This window comes from Abramis brama, assembly GCF_963993115.1.
Source record: "Abramis brama genome assembly, chromosome: 24".
Taxonomy (NCBI): Eukaryota; Metazoa; Chordata; class Actinopteri; order Cypriniformes; family Leuciscidae; genus Abramis; species Abramis brama.
In genome coordinates, this window is record NC_139986.1 from 19,667,494 (window position 1) to 19,692,021 (window position 24,528).

The window sequence follows — 24,528 nt, forward strand, 5'->3', positions numbered from 1 at the left end:
TATATTGTGTGTTGTATCTGATGTACTGACCAGTGAGGTTGTTATATTGTGTGTTGTATCTGTTGTACTGACTGGTGAAGTTGTTATAGTGTGTGTTGTATCTGTTGTACTGACTGGTGAAGTTGTTATAGTGTGTGTTGTATCTGTTGTACTGACTGGTGAAGTTGTTATAGTGTGTGTTGTATCTGTTGTACTGACTGGTGAAGTTGTTATAGTGTGTGTTGTGTCTGCTCTACTGACCAGTGACGTTGTTATTTTTTGTGTTGTATCTGTTGTACTGACTGGTGAAGTTGTTATAGTGTGTGTTGTATCTGTTGTACTGACTGGTGAAGTTGTTATAGTGTGTGTTGTATCTGTTGTACTGACTGGTGAAGTTGTTATATTGTGTGTTGTGTCTGCTCTACTGACCAGTGACGTTGTTATTTTTTGTGTTGTATCTGTTGTACTGACTGGTGAAGTTGTTATAGTGTGTGTTGTATCTGTTGTACTGACCAGTGAGGTTGTTATATTTTGTGTTGTATCTGTTGTACTGACTGGTGAAGTTGTTATAGTGTGTGTTGTGTCTGTTGTACTGACTGGTGAAGTTGTTATATTGTGTGTTGTATCTGTTGTACTGACTGGTGTTGTATCTGTTGTACTGACTGGTGAAGTTGTTATAGTGTGTGCTGTATCTGTTGTACTGATCAGTGAAGTTGTTATATTGTGTGTTGTATCTGTTGTACTGACCGGTGAAGTTGTTATAGTGTGTGTTGTATCTGTTGTACTGACCGGTGAGGTTGTTATATTTTGTGTTGTGTCTGCTCTACTGACCGGTGACACTGTTATTTTTTGTGTTGTATCTGTTGTACTGACTGGTGAGGTTGTTATAGTGTGTGTTGTATCTGTTGTACTGACTGGTGAGGTTGTTATAGTGTGTGTTGTATCTGTTGTACTGACTGGTGAAGTTGTTATAGTGTGTGTTGTATCTGTTGTACTGACTGGTGAAGTTGTTATATTGTGTGTTGTGTCTCTTGTACTGACTGGTGACACTGTTATTTTTTGTGTTGTATCTGTTGTACTGACTGGTGAAGTTGTTATAGTGTGTGTTGTATCTGTTGTACTGACTGGTGAGGTTGTTATAGTGTGTGTTGTATCTGTTGTACTGGCTGGTGAAGTTGTTATAGTGTGTGTTGTATCTGTTGTACTGACTGGTGAGGTTGTTATAGTGTGTGTTGTATCTGTTGTACTGACTGGTGAGGTTGTTATAGTGTGTGTTGTATCTGTTGTACTGACTGGTGAGGTTGTTATAGTGTGTGTTGTATCTGTTGTACTGACCGGTGAGGTTGTTATATTTTGTGTTGTATCTGTTGTACTGACTGGTGAAGTTGTTATAGTGTGTGTTGTATCTGTTGTACTGACTGGTAAAGTTGTTATAGTGTGTGTTGTATCTGTTGTACTGGCTGGTGAAGTTGTTATAGTGTGTGTTGTATCTGTTGTACTGACTGGTGAAGTTGTTATAGTGTGTGTTGTACCAACCATTGAGATTGTTATACTGTGTGGTGTAACTGCTGTATTGACTGGAGGGCTTGTTATATTGTGTGTTGTATCTGTTGTACTGACCGGTAAGGTTGTTATATTGTTTTGTGTACTTGTGCTGACTGGTGATGTTGTTATTTTTTGTGTTGTATCTGTTGTACTGACTGGTGAAGTTGTTATAGTGTGTGTTGCATCTGTTGTACTGACTGGTGAAGTTGTTATAGTGTGTGTTGTGTCTGCTCTACTGACCAGTGACGTTGTTATATTTTGTGTTGTATCTGTTGTACTGACCAGTGAGATTGTTATATTTTGTGTTGTATCTGTTGTACTGACTGGTGAGGTTGTTATATTTTGTGTTGTATCTGTTGTACTGACTGGTGAAGTTGTTATAGTGTGTGTTGCATCTGTTGTACTGACTGGTGAAGTTGTTATAGTGTGTGTTGTGTCTGCTCTACTGACCAGTGACGTTGTTATATTTTGTGTTGTATCTGTTGTACTGACTGGTGAAGTTGTTATAGTGTGTGTTGCATCTGTTGTACTGACTGGTGAGGTTGTTATTTTTTGTGTTGTATCTGTTGTACTGACTGGTGAAGTTGTTATAGTGTGTGTTGCATCTGTTGTACTGACTGGTGAGGTTGTTATGTTTTGTGTTGTATCTGTTGTACTGACCAGTAAGTTTGTTATATTGGGTGTCATTTCTGTTGTTTTGACTTGCAAGTTTGTCATATTGTCTGTTGTACCAACCATTGAAATTGTAATATTGTGTGTTGTACCTGCTGTACTGACCGGTGAGGTTGTTATATCGGGTGTTGTATCTGTTGTTCTAACCAGTGAGGTTGTTATATTGTTTTGTGTACTTGTGCTGACTGGTGGGGTACTTATATTGTGTTTCGCATTTGTTGTACTGACCGGAGATGATGTTACATTGTTTTGAGTACCTGTTGTATGGATCTGTGAAGTTGTTATATTATTTGGTGTATCTGTTGTAGCAACCGGTGATGTTATTATATCCAGTGTTGTATCTATTGTACTGATTGTTGAGGTCGTTATATCGTTTGGTGTACCTGTTGTATTGACTGGTTGGGTTGTTATATCAAGTGTTGGATTGAGTGGCAGGCTTGCCGTATTATGTGAAACAGTGTTTGATTGAGTGGCTATACTGTTGATGGATGTATTAGATATTAGGACTGTAGGTGTATCAGAAGTGTTGATGATATTTCTGGACGGTGTGACTGCAGGGTGGGTTTGGTTGGTCAGTGACCAGTCTGTAGTTACTGATGGAGAGGAAATCTCTGGAAATGTAGCACTGCTCTCAGAGATTGTTCTAGGAGGGACAGTTGTGTAGGATATAGAAGGTGAGATCCCACAGCTCTCATTTAAAAGAACAGCAAACGTCTGACCCTGTGCACTGGAAAACAGAGCAGGATTGGAAAGTTTGTTTGGAAAGTGCTCTTGTTAGTAATGGGACAATATTCTTGTCAAACAAAAAATCCTAACCATTAAAAACAGCTAAAATAAGGACAAAATGATAGGGTGATAAGAATGTTCAATTCACAAATCTAAGACCAACAAGGATGTTGATCTAGACACACCTACAGCACTTGGTGAAATCGTGTTAAATGGCTGTGTTCACACCACCAACAATTCTTTCTTTTTTCTTATTTTGAATAATTCTGTTTGGAATGTGATTTGAATGTTTAAGCATAAAATTTGGTTTAAATTTGAAATTCCCGAAATTTAGTTTTACAGTGTGATTATAGCCCATTAGACATATATAATTAAATAATTGAAATTTGACACAAATGTGCACAGTGTAAAATCTGGACTGAATACAAGATTTACCATTTCAATTGATCTTTGATATCCTCGTTCTGGCTGGCACTGAGATTTACAGCAACCCATGTAAATGTTGAGTTCAAAGGAATGGTTTCTGAATCAGTGGGCGAACGACATATGGCTATATAGTAGAGAGATAGAAAAAAAATTTGTATTTTTAGTGTTTACACCACTTGGATAAGCTGTAAATGTGAAATACCAGTACATACAGTTCAACACTCACCTATTCTACTTAGAGGTCCATCGAAACTAATGTTGGTACTGTTCTTCATAAGAACGGCAATAGCAGTACTAACAGTACACACATCCAGCTGTTTTGACAGCTGCAGAATCAACATACATGTGTAGAGCCTGAGGAATAATAGATGTGTTAATCTGACATAAATGCATGCTGAGTCAAACACTCAAAAACACACACATGATAGCACAACTTACCTTGTTCCTTCTCCAAAACATTCCAAGTGTATTCCCTGTAAAGCATCAAACATAGCCTTTCAGAGCAGATACAGAAAACATGATGTGATGTAACAAGATTATTTTGCTAAAGATGGAAAACAAATGGATGTTTACCTGATACAAATTGGATACTTCAGATTTACACAGAGACCTATGAACATGGAACATCACCAACAATAAAGAAATTATATTCACCAACATATAATATTCATTGACTTACTCTACTAGTGTCGCATGATCCTTCAAAAATCATTATAATATGCTGATTTGGTGCTCAAGAAACATTTCTCATTATTATCAATGTTGGAAACAGCTGTGCAGCGTAATATTTTTGTGGAAAATTCTTCATTGAATAGAAAAATCAACAGGACACATATTTTGTAATATTATGAACGTCTTTACTGTCACTTTTGATCAATTTAATGCATCCCTGTACACACACACACACACACACACACATACATGTATGTGTTATATTTGGAAATTGCAGACATACCTTAGCATTATGGATTCGTTGCAGGGAATGCTCAACTGTACAACCTATTAGATGGAGCAAGAGAACTAATAAGACTATCTATATTGTCACTTACTGTAAGTCACTTACGGTAAGCCATAGATGTACCTTGAAAATCTTTACTAGATGGCAATGTTTTTAAACTTTCTATAGCCATTTTACCTGTTCACTAAAACCTTTGCTCTGAGACACTCACCAAGTTCTGTACGTCGGTGAAATTCACATCTGGGCTTGTAATATTTAGACGAACAGCATAATATGTCTCTAAAAGAGAGGTAGGGGAGAGAGCTTGGAGTCTGATTGGTCCACAACACGTACTTGAACATACTCATACATGGATTCATTGTGTTTCACTCACCGTTGTTGTTAGAGACGTGACACTCACAATGTTGTTGTTTCTCAACTAAAAAAGAACAACATTTAAATTTTGAACATCATACTGGTATTAGTCAGAAAATTATGTCCAAAGAGTCCAAAGAGTTATAACACTCACCATTGCAGGACTGATTAGCAACCAAGACTTTAGGAACAAAGCCATTCTCCGTATAAGAGCTAATGCAAGAAAGAGGGAACTTTGGGAAATGAATAATGCAATCTCAAATTTAAACAAATTGCATGCAGGACTATTGTAAGAGTGTGACAAGCCTATAATCAGTAGCATATCGTACCATGTGACATTTACAGGTCCCTTGTTCTTGCAGATCCCATTGTAAGACATTGGAGATGTGCAGTGCACAAAACCATCTCCAGGGGGCGTAATACTCTTCTCTGGGCACAGGCCTTTTCCTATTAACACAAGCCATTTTGTGAGATTTAAAAAATGATCAATTAATCATGCATTATCTTTTAAACTGCTGTTTTTGGTTGTCATATGGACCACTTTTATGATGCTTTTAAGGTTCTTAACAGACCCATAACAGAATTCTATATTCTATATAGAAGTCACTATTTATGTCTATATTTTGATATATATGATATATTTTGTTTCACTCACCCACTCTTTCTACTTCTCCCAGAAGCTGGATCTGGATTGATTGGTCGATAGTCCCGTTTTCCACCCGCTTGCGGAGGATGCATGTATTCACAGGCTGGCTCAGCTGTAAAAGCACAGTGCAGTTTGTCCACCTGTAAGAAAGGGGGCAGTAGTTACTTGTTACTTAATGTTGAATTACAACGAGATCATGTTTTTCGTGTAGCTTAGAGATTTGGGATTGACTCACTGGATGTTCTGCTTCACTTCACATCTAACCTCAGCAGTCTATATTAATGAAAAATAAATTTTATAATGATGTAATGTTGGACAACATCAAAGTTCAGCCCTGACCTTTGAATACAAATAATACTACTTACCACAAAGATTATGCCATTTTGACATGATGTGGTATTGATTTCTGTTGTTGACACTCCAGCAGAGCAGATGCTCATGTTAAAACGATCTGAAAACTGATTATAATGGGGGGAAGCATCAGAAATACACACACACACAAAATATCATTGTTATTATTTCTTAAATGGTTCCTTATGATACTAACAATACCTATATTATTATTATTATTATTATTATTGATAGTACACATGAAATGTTTTTTTTTAATAACTTTTATTATTATTTCTAAGAAAGTATTATTAATAAAAAAAATCTGTTCATACCCAAATTTGAATATCTCTTTCAGTCATATTAGAGCCATGTACCTCCACAAGCATCCAGTAGTACGATGCTGTGATGTAAGAAGAGAGATATTATTACACATTCTCAGGAATCACCATATTGGATCTTAATTATGTCTTCAGAGAATAAAATAGGCTTCATCTAAACATTCTTACATTCATTAGCGCAGTATTGGGAAAAGTTACACTGTACCACCAATGGCGCTGAAACAAATGAAAAGGCACATCAAAGAATTGAAACATTAAGAGTAATTTTATAATGTATAAATTATGTAATATGTGGCAGAATGAGAGAATGAGGGTAAGGAATTTGATTTAATATCCTGTAATTATCACCGAAATAGAAGCCATCTGTCTTTTTCCAAAAAAAAGAAAAAAAAAAAGACAATCAGAACGCAGTGATAATAGCTGTACCTGTGAATAATGCATTGGACGTCGTTGTTCGTAGAACTGCTGTCTGATTGGTTACTTGAGTCATGACAGTTGGTTCAGTGGGAGAGCTTGCTGTCGTGTTATTGGCTGTTGTTTCAGACGTGCTGAAGCCACTGACTGGATGGCTAATGTGATTGCTTGAAAGTGTCTGGGCAGATATTGACGTACTCTGGGTCGTTTGAGTGGTTACGTAAGACAAAGGTGAGGCCGGTGTTGAAGGCAATGTGTTTAAGTCATCAGTATTTGACATAGTAGTTGTGTTATTAAGAGCTGATCCAGTCAGAGCTTGAGTGGGGGGTGTAACAGCGGTGTTTGATGTGGTAGTTGATGTGAGAGGAATTTGTATTGGTATAGTTGTTGTAGCGAGTCCTGCAGGATTCGATGTGGTTCTGCCTTGAGAGGTTGAAGCAGAGGCCTGACTCGAAGTTGGCAGGTTCTGTCCTGTGGGAAAGAAATTAAATGAATTAGTTTTGAGTAAGAGGAATGTTCAAAGGTAATGTAGCGGAAGTACCCCCTTTTTGGCATTTTTTAGGTAATTAATAATTAATAATTTAGTTATAGGAATGTCTTTTGGGGGAACTAAATTAGCTCCTACTTTAGAGTAGGGTCTAACCCAGCACAATAGGAACTACCAGTGACGTATGCCAAACGAAACACCGACACCACACAATTTACATATACTGTACTTGTACATATAGTTTATACTGTATCTATATAATGCGACCAGGAAAAAGGCCCTAGGGGAAAATGTAGTTTCCTGGTGCGAAAGCCCCTGTAATACTACAGATTATGCATCAAATTTTGAACATTGTGATTTGAAATCCGACAAGTCTAACTGTCTTGAAATTTATTGTTGAAGGTGGTAAATGTAACAAATCTAAGTTTTGATGACTGTAGCATTAGTACTTTAACAGGAATGAATTAATGCACATTTCTGTAGGTTAAAAAACACGTCAAACCCCCCTCAGAGAATATCCATTTCTAGATTCATCCCCTTTTAGCATTATTGATAAAATCTACCTCACTAATCTTGTTGGATGAATAGTCAACCATGCTGACCCATCCAACACCAAAACAACTCAAAGTAAATGGGTCACTGACTGAAGGCGCGTTGGCACTCTGATGCACACTCCAGCTTTTGATATTTAGCAGCATCTTCTAGCATCTGTTTACTGACCTTCGGTTGTGTTTATCTGTGCACTGGTAAATATTGAATTCAAAACTGGGTAGAGCGGACCTTAGAGGGAGGAAGAGACAAACTGTCATTCAACGCAGCACCAAACAAATTCCATGTAAATCCAAAATGCAAATATACACGAAGTACAATGTTGTTTATAAACTCTGGCGGTCAACAATAATTAAGGAATAATTAACTAATTGGAATAATTAAGACTTTTTATTGTTTTTGAAACAAGTATATTCTGCTCACCAAGGCTCATATATACAGTAAAGCATTAATATTGTGAAATATTACTACATTAAAAAACTGTTTTCTATTTTATAAAATGTAATGTCTTCCAGTGATGGCAAAGCAGAATTTTCAGCATCATTACTTAGGTCTTCAGTTTCACATCATCCTTCAGAAATCAATATGCTGATTTGGCGATCAATTATTATTGGTGCTCAATTATTAATAATGGTTCTTATAATCAATGTTGAAAACAGTTTCTGCTGCTTAATATTTGTGTGTAAAACATTGTAATAATAATAATAATAATAAAAATTTATTGAGCAGCAAATCAATATTACAATATTACTGATTTACTGTATTTTTCATCAAATGAATGCAGCCTTCAGTAAAAAAGTATTTTATGCAACAACAAACTTTTTTTTATTCCAAACTTTTGACATCCAGTGTATATAATTCTTAAAATATTAATAATAATAAAAAATTTAATTATACTGTATATAAAAACCTACACACACACACACACACACACACATATATATATGTGTGTGTGTGTGTGTGTGTGTATTATGATTAATCAGATACATAGGTCTATGTACAGTATGAATGAATTGTATTGTATTTTATTATTTTTTATATTATAATTAATAAAATGTATATGTGTATATGGAACACTTACTTTGAGAAGTTGAACTAAACTCTCGGCCAGTGGCTTCACCTTGGGATGCTGTAAGGGTTAAATATATATATATATAATTATATATAATTCATATATATAATTTAACCTTTAAACCTTAAAATACAGATTTGGTTCTAGGGTTTCTCAAAAGCACCTATGCATTTAATTCACTAGTGAAAGAAGAGGACACAAAAAACTAAGTTTAATTATAACCTATATACCTATATTTTTTTGTTGTTACACTTTGTAATTATTAAGCACTTTTTTCACGAAAGTTGTGTTTTTTTTAAATGTTTATTTTACAGGACTCTACATGACTACACATTTCAGTTCACTACATGGACCTGCGCATGTGTCAATTCATTTCATTTCAAAAAGTGAAATAGTGATTCTTTTCAGATGGACGTGTTTCCTAATCTTTGATGATTAAAATTATATTTATGTGCAGATCCAGTTGATTTACACTCAACAAAACCCTACCTAACCTGCCCACTGTTCAAAACAGTAGTTGGCGTCATGCATGCCTGGAACATGCGTGTCTATTTAGTGCAGCATTCCAATGAGATCGAGGACAAAGGAAGAGCTGCCTTTGCAGAGCAATGGAAATGACAGTATATATACAGTATGACGTTAAGGATAAGCACCGTCATACATTCACTAGAAGTACTGATTCCTGATTCCTAAACTATCCTAATTATGTAAATTTACTTGTAAACTATCAGCTTGATGCCTTCTAAATCTAAATATATAATACAGGTTTGGTTAATAACTTTCTGTTTAGAGATTTTTTATTATTATAAATATTTCACTGTCATTCAGATATTTCATTAATTTTGTTTCTTTGTGCCCCGTCTAGCTTATCCAAGCTGTTTTCTAAAGATGGAAATGTATGATGAATTACTGTTAATCTCCAAGCACTTTTAAGGTAGTTCTCTTTGACTCATGTACTATATTCCAGATCTTATAAAGCTGTATAAATCCTTTGCATGTGGAAAATCCTGCAAATGTTCTCAAATCTCCTCAAATCTCATTTGCATACATTCAGTGTGCAAATGGGGGGAGGCCCCAGGAAGGAACCATTTGAAAACCCCTGATGTAAATGAACTGATTCACTGTCTGATTCTTTTTCTTAGAAATGTTAAGTTAAATATGTTTTTATAAGTCATAATTAAAGGTGTATAATTATTTTTTAATGGAATATGTACAGTATCTGTTAAAATTTTAGAGGCCCTGATACACTTCAAGCTAAATCATAACTTACTGTGACATAATTTCGAACTAAATCAGGCCAAAACCAAGTTCTTTTGGTGTTTGTCAGACGTCCGCGAATAAAAACATGAACATTAACTGGAGCGCTGCTTTATAGTAGAAAATTAAGTTGTAATTCTAATTGAAATTGGCACTGTTTTTGTGTTAGAAAATAGGCAACTTTAAATTATAAATAGCTTATTGGGAAGTAACTTACCCAAGACAGTTACCCACCACCAAACTACAATAGTACTCAGTGAAGTGAATTCACACTTGCACTGCACTTACTGGTGAATGGTCTTGTAGGATTTCCTGCATTACGTTTCATACGTAGATGCCCTAGGCCTAGAAGATGAAATATAGAAATAGAATTGGCATGCACAGATGATAGACAGTCAAGAGTGAGCGAGTGTCGTTACTACAGTCTTTCTTGTACCCTGCATCAAAATCTGATCCAATCATTTCAATCAAGACATCCAAGGTTTTCAATCTAACCTTGGCATCTGGATGTGTTTTGAAATGTTTCAAATATCCTGTAGGATATTTGAAATTGATTTGACATCATAATTTCCTGTGGAGGAGAAAAGACCTGTGTCTTACATGGTGAGCTCATTCACTTCTAGAACAGAGAAGCCAGATTTGATCTGATGTATATCGGTTTTTATTGATTTATTTTTTTTTTTTTTTAAGTTGACCAAAGGCAAGTATAAATTCTTTATTCAAATGATACTTCTTGAGAGATTGTTTACTGCAGTTAAAAAAAAAACAATAAAATTAAGGCAGATTTCCTGTATACATTATGCAGATTTCACACGAAAAATGGATACCTTCTGATGCAGGGAACAGGCAAGGCTTGTGATTCCCCTGTTGGAAAATCCATTCTTAACTGTGTTTCAGAACATGATAACTGGTTTCTATATGGTTCAAGATGGTCATTAAGCTAGTCATTAGGTGGTCTAAATTGGTCATTAACTGGTCCAAGTTGGTAATAAGCTGGGCTTGCTCATCCATTGGTTCTCTTTAGCTGATCCTATAGTTATTGAGGATGTTCAAGACTATTCGACTAAACAATACTGCTGCTACTAGTCGCCATTGGAAATACTAGTTGTTTACTTTTTTTTTTGCACAGTTATGTTTTGCTTTATATTTTTTACACATTTATTTGAGGAAATCAGTTTATAATATTGAGTTTGTACTTATTGGTCATGTATTGCCTATTATTTCAGTTGATTTTAATAGATATGTCTATATTAACTAATTAAACAACAGTCAATATAGTCATATTGTCAAAATACAGTCAATATAATTGTTGACAGTATATGACCTATTTTTCAGCGGCATTCAGTATGGAATTTGACTGTTTGATTCATAGATGAAGTAGCCTATTTGAAATGAATCACTTATTATATGTTTTTTGGCCATTTTCTTGTGGTTTCTGGGACTAGTCGACAAGCCAGTTACAAAATTTCAGTTTAAACATTATAGAAATTAGTTGTGGCGCACATCCCTAGATGTTAGGGCGTCCAAAGTGGTAATTAAGTAGTCCTAGCTAGTCATTACTTGGTCATAAGCTGGTCATAGCTAGTTATTCTTCAAGTTTGTCATTAGCTACTAGTACAAGCTGGTACGTAGATCATCATGGACCAGCAACAAACTGGTTACCAGCTTTTCAAGCTGGTTTTTGGAACATTGCTAGTCAATCAGCTAATGAACACTTTAGACCAGCTAGAAACCAGCTACCATGTTCTAAAATACAACTACCAGCTAACACTGGATTTTCCAACAAGATCATTATTTTATCCATAAATAATACTGTACATGCATGAAAGTGAGTTTTCTTGAGGAGTTGAAGTGAAATCATCATGCAACATATCAAAGCATCATGCATCATTTTCATCATGCATGTATTATATGATGACACTACACAACCAAACATGTCCCAACTAATCCACATGCTGTTCGTTACAAGCAAGACATTTGTTTGGATAGTTGACAAATAGTTTAAAGATGTTACACACACACAAAAAAAACAAACATACTGTGCATACTTTCAGTTCAGAGAGAGAATGTGCTTCAGGCTGTTTACAGTTTGCCTAGTTGATCTGACGCTGGCTTTTACACAGTCATTAAGCAAATTGTCACTGCTATTTTCAACCCGCCTATCGTATCCTTTACCGGTTAAACAGGCTCCCCTCTTGTCAATCCCCTGTACTTACCACATTGAAGCGTGTTATCTTGGACTCTGGCCTGGGCTCGTGTGAAGCCCCAATTTCGCGAGTCCCAGCCAATCACAGTCCCGTCCTCACATATCCTGTGCTCTCCTACATCGTCCCATATGCGGAAAAGGTAGAGCTCCACCGAAGCCATTTTTACCTTAGGTGAGGCCTCATTTGGTTGGCAACCCAGCAGAAGACGTCCATTAGGGGGAATTGCTCGGGCAATGGCTGTCCGCTGATATACTTCCGAGCTCCCACCTATTGTCAGGCTGAAGCTTTTCTGAGGGGCGTCCCACCGAATACATATGTGGTACCAGCGACGAGCAGTCAGCTGGACAGTGAACTGGTGGCGGACGCCCAACAGCCAGGCGTACAGGTTGTTTTCATCACCTTGCAGGGCCAGTTCATAGCGGGGTGCGGGGGCCGAGACATAGCTAAATGCAGTCCACCCGCCTGGGGAAAGGACCTTTACGTCCACGCATACAGTCGTTTGAAAGAGCACAGGTATACGACCCTGCCCTTGGAAAGTCCAGTGGTCATTACATGCTTGCAGGACAGCCTTAGCATCCGACATAAAGAAGCCATTTACTTGGGAGAGAGAGAGAGAAAGAGAATTATTTTTGTAAATATGAGTCATTTTTTCTTGGTAATTTTAATGTTATTGGTATCAGGCCAATAAGTAAACAGGCTGATGTATTCAATAAATACAATAAATTATAAATTCTAGCCTACCTAATGTTAAATATAAATAAAATAAAATGTTTCTCTGAGCCACTAAGATTTTTTGGTAACACTTAATAAGGTTCATTAGTTAACATCAGTTAACTGCATTAGTTAGCATGAACTAATAATGAACTGCACTTATACAGCATTTATTAATCTTTGTTAATGTTAATTTCAACATTTACTAATACTTTATTAAAATCCTGTTTACATTAGTTAATGTACCGTGAACTAACATGAACAAACAATGAACAGCTGTATTTTTATTACTAAACTAACAAATATACAAATACAGTAACAAATGTACTGCTCATGGTTAGTTCATGTTAATACATTATGTTAACTAATGAACCTTATTGTAAAGTGTTACCGATTTTTTTAATCCATTGCACACATGCAGTTTCCAGTATACATGATGTTTGGTGTCATTTTATCTTCTAATCAGATTCACAAAATATTGACTGATACTGGCCGATATTACCAGTTATTGTATTCAATATATAAATAATCATTGGTTATTGTGTTTGCCAAAATGTTCGTTTCGTGGATCCCTAGAAAATAACAATGTCCATAAGATAAAATTTAGATTTACAACCCGTTTTATTTTAAATAAATGCAGCTGGAGATAATAAGAGTTCTTGATGATATCGCTTGAAAAAAAAAGACTTGATTTTGATTAAACATTACAGACTTCTTTGGAAAAAAGGTGGAGTCATATTTACCATTGTACTGATGTTTGTAGGCAAAATCAAGTCATATAAATAGGCAATAGACAATGGACCTTTTTTGCCTGCAAAACTTCGCTGGAATTTTGCTAATGCGACTGCACATTACCATGCACTACAAATTGTTCACATTAAGACCTGGAACATGTACTAAGAAAGTAAATGGGGTCAATTGAGTTTAACTTGGTTATTTTTTAAGAGAAAAGGCTGTATGGCCACTAACATTTATATAACCTATTAAGACTCTGCTGCAAATTTATAAAGACAATGTAACCTTTGGTCTTTTCAAGACACTGAAAATATTCTGCTCTGTTAAATCTTCACAAAACTTGCACACCTTCACATTAACTTTTAATTCTAAATCCCTCAGGCCTGTCCAGTTTCACAATGCTTGTGTTTGGTGCTTTGACAAGCAAACAACCAGTTAAAACAGGCTGGCCCAGATTTGGCCTGAAAGAAACACCTTTAGCTCCACTGTGTCTTTTCAGTAACACTGACAGTCATATGTTGATAATGTGTGTGTGCGCATTCCATGAATACTCTTAAAGGTGTGAGGTGCACCAAAATAATACTAGCTGTAGCTGATAACTCTAAATGAAAATTTACTGGATATTGAATTATAATAGATAGCCTAGATCTACATTCTGTTCTATATTTGTCTTAGGTCACATCTAAATTGTTTGTCTACTGTAAACTTTTTGTGAATCCTTATTTTCAGTGTTATTTCATAAACAAAAAACTAAACGGATTATATTTAAAACCCTCTCATTTTTGTTTTGATGTGTGTCAAATATGGTGTCTAACCTGTTCAGTCTTTAAAATACTAATGTTGCAAGCTTTTGTTATTCTGACCATGTTTACCTTAGCTAGCTAAGGAATAGCTAGCTAAAAGTACTGATGAAACTAACTAAACAACATTTTTTCATTGTATAGTTAGTAGGGTTTCTCTTTTTTTATGGTCCCTTTAACACATTCTGTTGACTATAAGTAATGTGGCACCTACATGTCTACTAACTCTCATTAGAATGTTAGTAGAGTATTAGTAGACTGGTAGGGTTAGGCTTAGAATGAGTTAACATGTACAGTAGTTGCAAAGTTACTTATAGTCAGAATGTCTGTTGGAGGACCGTCACAATAAAGAGCTAGCAGATATTAAGCAGACAGTCTACTAATACTCTTATGAAAGTTAGTTGCAATGTAGTTGCAAACTTACTTATAGTCAACAGAATGTTGAAAAGGACAATTACCATTAGTAAAAGTATAGTATGGCCTTTCCAGTCAACCTACTGGAACCTAGTGTGACCACCATTACTGTTTTTATAGCTAACCGCTTAGTGATCTGAAGGGGTGGAAAAAGCCTTCTCTCTCTTATATAGGGGAGAGCAGGGTACAACCTAACACTTTTTGACTTTCTCAGTTTGTGTAAATTCAATTAGGGCTCAGAGTATTTCTTCCCACATTAATTTCACACGTCTAGTACATTTATGTAGTTTTGTGTCATTAATACTTTGTGTATACTTTTTTCTTTATTTACCCCGAAAGAATGGAAGTAAAATGTGACAACATGCCCCATACAATAGGTGTGAGAGGCACATCGTAACATGACCATATGACAGCTGACAAAAATATGTTGTCGTTAAAATACAATTATTAACTTTTTCATATAAAATAATGGAATTTTTTAATAATTAAGAATAAACAAATTTTGAGTTTGACAACAAAAACACCACAAAACACAGCTAAACAGCATAGATCAAAATATAAAAATTAATATCTGAACATTGAATTTATTCACCTCTTTCTCATGGTTTCTCAATAGAATTCATAAAAGTTGTTAAAGGTCCCATATTGTACACCTTTCTGAAGTTTTATTTTAGGTTTTGATGTCCTTAAGAATATATATTTGTGGTATAAGTACCAAAACCATCTAAATATATTTTTACAGCTCCTTTCTCAGGAGCTCTGCCAAGAACAGGTCGATTTTCGCCTGTCTACTTAATATTCATGAGCCTCTCTTCTAATTGGCCTGTTGTTTCTGAGTGACGCACGACCAAGCCAACCACAGGTAACTAGGGTCAGGTATGCTGTAGCCTGCTGTGGCTTGGTGATGCTCACAACAAGGAAGGTAAATAAAACACCTGTAATGATGGTGATAAATAATTTGTTATTACACATTAACAAACCACTGTTAATTTAACAAGCAAGCATAGGCTAACGTTACTACGTGCATTGTTTGGCATGACAGAAATAGCGCAAAGTGCGCTCCCTTAATAGTTCCTAAAAAGCAGACATCTCAGTTCATCGCGATTTCACAAAGCTCCGTTATCAATGAAGCTGACAGCACAATACATCTTTCATAATGTCAACACTTCGTTTTTTATTATCAGGATTTGCCAGCATGCACAATTCAGCACTGAACAAAAACTCAGTTTTGAGCGGTGAGTGGATTCTATCTTAAATGCATCTCATTGGCCATTGCGTTCAAGAAATCAACGCATTTGTCTGTGATTGGCTACATTGGTCAACGCTGCAAACATGTTATAAATAGAAACTCGTTCTGACCTGTATATAGTTTTTATTTAGTTTTGGTTATTCTTGTTGCTTTTGTGCAACATATGAATAACATTTTTTTTTAGATGTTTTATTTTTTAGATATTTCTATTTTGCGGGAGTCCCGCGAATCGTTTTATTCTCCCGCAACCCGCACACACACGAGTAGGCTACCTTACGCAAACACATACAACTGTCATAAGAGGGTGAGAGGGGAGAAAGGACAGAGAAGGGAACAGAGAAATCTGGAATGAATACCACCTCTCCTGTAACCTTCCTCTTATATGCCTGTTTGTCTCGTACGTCTGACACATTAAATAATAAATAAAAGATCTCTTGGCAAAATAACTGGTGTTGCTTCCGTGATTCAACAATAACGGGGAAAAGCGTAATTTTCAAATCTACAGGCTGAATAACCATTATAAATTATAAGTAGGCTAGCTTCACTAGTTAAATTCAACAAGTTAGCTTGACAAGCAGTTTTTAGCTTGACAATCTAGTTTTAAAGTTGCTTCTCCAACTCTGTCATCCATTTCTGACTAAACATTTTGCAGAACCATTATCCTCTAAGGTTCACAGTGTAACCGTGGAGGTTCTTCCCCATTTAGCACACTTCTGCACTTTTCTGTATCTTGTAGTATAAGCAGTGTATTCATGCAGTGAGTGCACTGCGGCTACCAGCACGATGTAGCCTATGTTTTGAACCGGAAAAAAAAGTATGGAATGTTGCACTTTATTATATAGCAGAAAGTGGAGTGACTAAACATACCATTGTGGCGTTGCCATGCCATTGTGGGGGGTACAGAGAGCCAAGATAAATATGACATCAAATTCCATTCATAACATGCATTTGAAACTTAATTTCCTGGAAATAGTAAATGTGTAATAAAAAAGACCTTCGAAAGAACAGCATTTATTTTGAAAAAAAAAAATTTGGAACATTTTTAGTGTCTTTACTGTCGCTTTTGATCATTTTAATGTGTCCTTGCTGAATAAAAGTATTCTTAATTTGACTCCAAACCTTTAAAAGGTAGTGTATAGTGCATCATTTGAAAGGCATCAGTGATTAGGCACTTTTCACCCTCTGGTCTGTGTTGTGTTGGTGGTTTCTTTAGTCTAAAGGAATGAGGCGTGAAATGCTCTAAATCCCTTTGTCTTCACTGTGAACGCTAATAATTAATGCATTAAGGTTAGGACCGTCATGCTGTGGGCAACTGGACTCTTTCTCTTGCCCTCCTTCAGCTAGACGCCCTCTGGGTGTGTGAATTCTCCTGGTAATATTAGTGATCAGATTTCATAATGTGATTAAAATACGCTGCCCCCTAAAAATGTTGCGAGTTTGTCTTCTGCATTGATTGACTCTACTACACAGCTGACTCAGTACTTCCCGTTCACAGTTTACAGCCTCCTTCCATTCTTATTAATCTTTACTGCTTGAAGCAGTTTTATAGACCTGTATGGGAGTGCTGGCAAGCAATTAAGCAAATGCTGTCTTAGGAGGATATTTGGACTTGATGCTCAGCCAAATTTTAGACTCTCTCTACTCTGTACTTTGCTCAATACAGAAACAATACAAACAGCTTAGTATCTGTTTACATCACCTGTCAAGATGAAATATAATAATCTTCATATCACCTTTTTCTGTTTGTCTCTCCCCTAAATAGCATTTTTTGACTTTCGTAGCCTCATAAGTCCAGTTTTTCTCTGTGTTTTCTAACAAATAAAGATTGGTAAAATTGCAGTATTGTACTAACCTTGAGGCAGGAGTTGAACCCAAAGACAGAGAAGCCAGATAAAGTGATGTGCAGACTTCTTGTATCGTCCACTCAGGTGCTTGTTGTGCTTGTAAAGCATCCTTCACAGAAAAACAAAGAAATGCTTTTGTTCAAAGAAAGAAAGGAAAAAGTGTGTTCATCTAACACAATAACAGGGTGTAACTGAGTGAAGCTTATTACTGCTATAAAGCTCTTCCAGTGCATTGAAATTAAAATGACCCTGTTTATGTTCTGAACCCACATTTATGTCATTAAACCTGTCCTCGGAGTCTTTTATCAAAATAATAACAATTTATATATTAGGTTTTGGCGTTTTATTTAGTTAAATATCCGTTTCACAGAAGTTCAATGATTTTCACAGACTTTCAATGATTTGACTTTTGTTGTGATATGTGTTGACTTTTTAATGCTTTATTTTTAACTTTAACAAGTTGTAATGTATATTATATAAAATCCGAAAGTTTTTGTGTTTGTATATGTTCTGTGTATTCAATATTGATTTTTCAATTTTTTAGTAACATCGGTATTTTAGGTTTATTCTTCATGAAAAAAGCAATGCTGGCTTTATCTTCTGCATTGTAAAAAAAAAATAGGGTAACAGATATATTATATTGTATATTTCTTTAAAGGTCAGTCATAAAAAGATATTCAGGTTGGTAATTAAAGGTGCACTCATGTCCTGTCTAAAATGGTACTTCGGGTAGAAGTTCGCAAAAGTCTGTGGTGATTCACATCTCTATAAAAGGGGATAAAAGCCCAACTTGATTTAAAGATAGAAAAGACAGGAAACGGTAAATGTCTGCGGCTGGTTTACAGTAATAAGACAGACTGAGATACTGAGAGTGATTGAATGGCTGTGTGGGGATGTTTGAATAAGACTGATGAAATACTCCTGGTTTACTGTCTGGACAAAAGCAGACAGGCATCACTATCTGTGTGCGAGAAAGCAGTAATTCTGTCTAATGTAAAGTGGCAGTCAACTTTCAGCAGTCCCTTTCATCAAATCTGTCTGGCTGCTTATTCATTCAGCCACTCTCTTTCTCATGTCCTCTATCTCTATTTTAATTTTTTCTCTTTCTAAACTTTAGCATTATAGTAGGCGTAATTTCCAATTTCCAGGTCTAATATACCTGGTTATGCATTAGCTTTCCCATTTACAGTATCGTAATGCAATTGCTCTGTTGCTGAATGCACACATGGAATTATTATGCACTTAGACATGGCTACTTTTGAATAACTGTCAATGATTAAACATCTTTTTTGCCAACATAATGGTATAGTTATGGCATACCAGGAGTGACTAACCAGCAAAACCGATGATTTTGGCTATGTTTAAACTTGTTTTGACACAAACTGTGAATTCGTTGAACATTTTGTGATACAATTCTATGTAGAAATCAGCTCAGAAAGGCAGAGGTTAAGAGGCTGTACCGTGTGCCTCATTTAGTAAGCACTTGCATTCAGTAATTGTGATAACATCACAACCTGAGCTCAATTAAAAAACATTTCTCAACATGAAAACAATAAATAGATCAAGTGTTCCCACTCCAATTAGAATCTCAGGATGTATAAAAGGGCCACAGATGAGGTCATTTGCAGTGGAACAATGAAACTGAACAACAAAGAAGAGAGCTGATCAAAGTTCAAGTTATATACATTCTTTTAATCAGTTTTTGCCTCAGGGTTTTTTTTACACAAATATGTGGTGTGGAGTGTTGCAACATTTATTCTGTTCATGAGTATCAGGATTTAGAGTTGTTAAAGTGTTAATGTTTGCTGATTTGTGATGGCCAAAGACCCTAAATTGCAAGGTTTTAAGCAGGTTTTTCCACAGTCCTGGAAATATCAAGTAAACATAAATTTGTCTGGATAAGATACAATCTGAAGCATGTTATTCATTTACATGAACTTCCTTGAAACTCACATGGATGTGTTATTTATTTGCATAAATTTGTTATTCAACATTAAGAAACATATCTCTTTGTTTAGACGAGTAATAATAGGAGGGGAAATATTATGATCTATATGCTGTTTTGCCCGTGAAACATTTTGGTTATTGCAAGAGCTCTATGAAAAGCAATGCAAACGAGTAATTTTGAAAACCAGTACACTTCATGCATAATGTGTCATGTTTATTGTGGATATTATTATTAATCAACCAACAGGTTTAGACATTCTTTTATATTTTAAAATCTAGAAGTAAAACAAATCAGATTAAGGAGTCTGTTGGCCAAAGAAGTCAAATTAATACAGTGTGTTATTGTAATTTTTTGGAATGCAAGCAGGTTGGACAGGATTTAAACGTGCTGATAATCTCCAGTTATGTATTTGTTTCTTAAAAGGCAGTGGAAAGAAAATCTGGCCCAGACTTTTGATAATTTCCTGACAATCTGGGGGGGGGGGGGAAATGCTGATAATTTCCTGACAATCTGGGGGGGGGGGGGGGAAATGCTGTTCTTATCAAATTCCATTCATAGCTGAAAGAATAGTCTGGAATGCTTTACACCTGTCCCATAACCTCAGAAAACCCCACACATCACATCTATCCATCTATCTATTTATCCGTCTAAGCAAACTATTTGTCTGTCCAAAACAAAACAGTATAGTGCGGTTAGGCTATAACTGTAGATTTATATAAACTCAGTAATGTCTAAAAGTCTAATTGTTGTCCATTGTCTCATTACCTGAACCAAAGTGATCCTCCATCTCTGCACCATCAGCTAGCATATCCATTGACCATTTGATATTTAAATTTATATTGATGTATAAGGGACACTGTACAGACGACCATTTTCCAATTTAGTAATTGAACAATTGAACTATTCATTCATTTAGTCTCCCAATTAATACGAGTTTATAGAGGATAGTAAATATAATGGTAAAAAACAACATCCAGCTAAATATTGTTTAAGATAATTTTAGCCTAGGCTACTGACCAGAACATCACTGAACCCGTCAATCAATCACAAAGCGCATGGCTTTCTTCTTCTGACTTTATGTTTTACTTCTTTTTGAGCTTAATTTATGAAATAGCATCTCTATTGCAACTGCAAATCTATCTATTAAATACATTCATTTTTTATTGTCTGACTTGTGTAAGACAGCTGCCAGGATTTGCTCATGAAGTCTCGCGCTCACCTGGTATTGTCACGCGTGATGCGCCTCGAGACATCCTAAATTCGCGGCACTGTTCCCGCTCTTAACTCCATCCAACCCGATCCGAGTGAATCAAATCCCACTGTTGGTCGACGTGGGCTTCTGTTGTCGAGAATTATCACGAACAGGTAACAAAAAAATAACAAAGCAACGCAGTTTCAAGTGAAGAGAAAGTTAAAAAGACAGCTTCTTTGGTTGAACAAAAATGTTGTGACACTCCCATTACTGTGAGAACTTCATGTTTCCAAAAAGAGGATGACACACCTTCCTCTATTCTACACTGAGTGACTTTTCAGTCACCAACTACAATACTGACGCTTTTCTAAAGTTATGATGACATTATCTGGCTTTTCTGTTATTATTATCTGACATTGTTGCTTAAGTAAATTATCTCATTATTACGGTTTTAAATCAACAATTCTAGGTTGTTTTCTCAAGTCCCTGATCAAATTAATTATGGCTATGAATGAAATTACTTGTATGAGTTAAATAATGTGAGATGATTTGTCTGTTTTTAAAAAGCACTCTTATTGTCTTTTACCATGGTTACTCCAGAAAAGTGATCTGGTGGCAACTGGTTCTTCTTTTAGGCACAGCGGGGACCAGGATGTGGACTCAGACATTTCCTGGACCCTCGGCAGCCTGTCAGTGGAGGTAAAACATGACCATCTGTGCATGCCTTGTGTCGGCCCATCAGGGTTCTTCTCACTCTTTCTCAAGGGTCAGACACCCTCGTTGGTTTCAGGATTCCTTGTTGCGAGCGATGCTAACGTCACACAGACAGCTCAAATATTCCATGACTTAGCTTTTGTCTTTGCATAGTGTGCCTTTCACCTGACTATGTGAAATGCGTCAGATGTGAAGACAGAAAATAATGATCTTTTTAAGCAGGAGAAATTTTAGTTCACCCAAAAAATATTATGTACTTCCTCCATGCTGTATCATTTTATTTTCGATATCAAAAGATGTTATGCAGAATGTACAATGAAAGTGAATATGGACCAGGGGCTGTATAGCTCCAAATATGGCAAAATCTCAGTAGTCTGTATGACATTTATATCTGCATAAGTCCTGATAAGCCACATGACATCTTTTTTTTTTTTTTTTTTTGAAGAAGAAAATAACTAAATTTGTTGCTATGAAATTAGGTTAATGACACAACACAGGTATGTTTAATTTTCATCAATCTGAATGAATCCAATACTATTTTAGATTCTGAAAGTTCTCAACTTTGCAATTAGATTCACAAATTCGTTTGCTCCATTGTATCGACTGAGTGGTTACATGAAGGCTTTTCAGTCCGATTGAGGCATCAATCTGATTACTAGATTATTTGGTTGCAATGTAGCTAATGAGACCAAGGAATATTGGTATATTCCTTATAATTATTGTATTTGTATATAGTTATTTTATTTACCTTTACATTTATTCATTTAGCAAACGCTTTTATCCAAAGCGACTTACAATTGAGGAATACAAGTGATTCATCTAAAGATGCAATAAACACAAGAAGTGCTAATAATACAAAGTTTCAGACATCGCTCAGAATAGTATAAACTAAAATAGGTAGGGATTAAGAATTGTGAGAGCACAGGTGAGGAATGAGGATTTTTTTCCCCCAGCAGGATGCAGTTAAGTGCTCACGGAAGAGATGTGAAAATTGTCAGGGATTTGGCTGTCTGGATAGGGTTGGGAAGGTCATTTCACCAGCAAGGAACAGTGAATGAAAACATCCTTGAGACTTTGTGCCTCTCTGTGATGGTACAGACCGGAGGCTCCTTGAGGGCACCTTTATAAGAGAGAGTGGAGGTAGGAGGGTGCAGAGCCCGTTGTTGTCCTGTTGGCAAACACCAATGTCTCGAAATTGATGCGAGACACAACCGGAAGGCAGTGCAGAGAGATAAACAGCCGTGTGACGTGGGCTCTCTTGGGTTCCTTGAAGACCATTTGAGTCACTGCATTGCGGATCATGATTTGATTGCACATGTTGGAGGTCCAGCCAGAAGAGCATTGCTGTAGTCCAGCCTAAATTACAAGGGCCTGGATGAAAAGTTGTATTGAACGCTCAGTTAGGAAGGGCCTGATCTTGCTGATGTTGTATGGCATCACAAAACTTAATGCATGAAAATGAGGTTGAGTAAATGATTACAGAACTTTCATTTTGGATGAACTACTCTTTAGATAAGTATGATAAGTATGCATTTTCATGTGAATAGAATGTGATGTGGGTTGGTTGAAAAACGGACCTTGAAAATGTAGGAAACAATGGTGTTTATGTCTTTGTGGGTGAAAGTGACAGAGATAAATGAAGTACAGAGGAGCACAGAACAGTTTAACATCTATTTCTCTCTCCCCCTCAACTCTCCACTGTGTAGTAGCACACACACACACACACACACACACACACACAGACAAACAAAGAAACGTGTGAAAATAGCCCTCACACTTACAGCGGATCACCTTTTCAATTTCACAGGGTGTGGATCCCTGGGGCCCCTTTATCTCTTTTTACCTCTTTCTTTTGTCAAGTTGTGCAATAAGCTTAGCATATTGTTAGTTGTGTAAAAAGTTTACACTATTAAGTTTATTTTTATTGACTGATTCTGTTTTATATTGTTAATTTCTTTAAGTTATTTGTTTGCAGTTTGGTTTTATGTAATTGTTCTAGTTAGCTTTCATTTATTTTGATTTCAGTTTGAATTTGAGTAATTGTACAGTTTTTCATTATTATTATTTTTTATTTTGAATTTAGCTTAATAACAGTTAATAAAAACAATAGCTTTAGTTAACAATAAAAAAATTGCCTGGAAACAATGAATCTTGAATATTATACTTCTTTTCAAAATTTCTTGGTTTAAATATAATAAATAAATAACAAGTATGTAGGAAGTGAGATGAATCGTCAACAGAAGTGTGCGTATTGAATAATGTCTTCCTTTTTATGACTTCCTCCTGATGGAGTTAAGCTTTTCAGCAGACCACGTTTCCATGGTTACGGTACGGATCACGCCTGAGAAAATGCAGAAACATAAAGAGTAGTGATGCACCTCTATTGTCTCATACCTACCTGTCTGTTCTCCTTTTTTTAGCTTTCTTTTGAAAAATAAATGGTTGAGTTAATTTAGCATATAACCACTTTTTTTTAAAAATATACCACCCTATGAGAATATACTGTGGAAGTTTCTCTTATCTGATGCATTTTGTAAGCTGTGGTTGCATTACATGATAATGGTATTGTGATGGAGACAAACTGACCTGCACAAAACAGTATTAGATTACTTTGGTGAGGAGGCACACCCTTCCAGAATGGTGTCCTCTTCTGTAATCTCTGCTCATGATCTGTGTCTGGGACTGATTGGATCCCACCCACAGCCAACTAGGATTTAAGTTTGGGAATGCCACAGCATCTGCGTGACTGCCAGTGGGGTTAGACAGAATGAATTGGTGTCATGTGAAATGCAACACTCTTTGTGTAATATTTGTCTCAAAGAAGGGAAAACTCCCTTATCCTTGTGCCTTTTTTGCACATACACTCACACAGTCATATTGCTGCTCATATGGCTCTTGTTGCTGTAGTAATGAACCCTTTACTTATGGGAATGACAGAGTAGCAATTTTCACAGCTCT

At 36.0% G+C, this 24,528-nt stretch overlaps 2 protein-coding genes across 2 annotated transcripts; both read right to left on the reverse strand.

Moving 5' to 3' along the window:
* Window positions 1–3,180: 3,180 nt before the first annotated feature.
* LOC311075004 (uncharacterized protein) lies at window positions 3,181–9,030 on the reverse strand (the record flags this gene model as incomplete). The annotated part of the gene is made up of 16 exons (XM_084102057.1): window positions 3,181–3,472; window positions 3,575–3,702; window positions 3,787–3,821; window positions 3,922–3,958; window positions 4,304–4,347; window positions 4,518–4,585; window positions 4,680–4,724; window positions 4,815–4,873; window positions 4,990–5,107; window positions 5,316–5,446; window positions 5,542–5,579; window positions 5,672–5,764; window positions 5,972–6,039; window positions 6,146–6,193; window positions 6,404–6,862; window positions 8,994–9,030. The coding sequence occupies 16 exons, from the start codon at window positions 9,028–9,030 to the stop codon at window positions 3,354–3,356; spliced, it is 1,527 nt and encodes a 508-aa protein (XP_083958183.1). The 3' UTR covers window positions 3,181–3,353.
* Window positions 9,031–10,443: 1,413 nt separating this feature from the next.
* On the reverse strand, window positions 10,444–21,113 carry LOC311075759 (adhesion G-protein coupled receptor G6-like). Its single transcript, XM_084103344.1, has 3 exons — window positions 20,884–21,113; window positions 17,725–17,825; window positions 10,444–12,560 (listed from the first exon to the last, which is right to left on the reverse strand). The coding sequence occupies exons 2-3, from the start codon at window positions 17,822–17,824 to the stop codon at window positions 11,935–11,937; spliced, it is 726 nt and encodes a 241-aa protein (XP_083959470.1). The 5' UTR covers window position 17,825; window positions 20,884–21,113; the 3' UTR covers window positions 10,444–11,934.
* Between the last annotated feature and the right edge of the window lie 3,415 nt (window positions 21,114–24,528).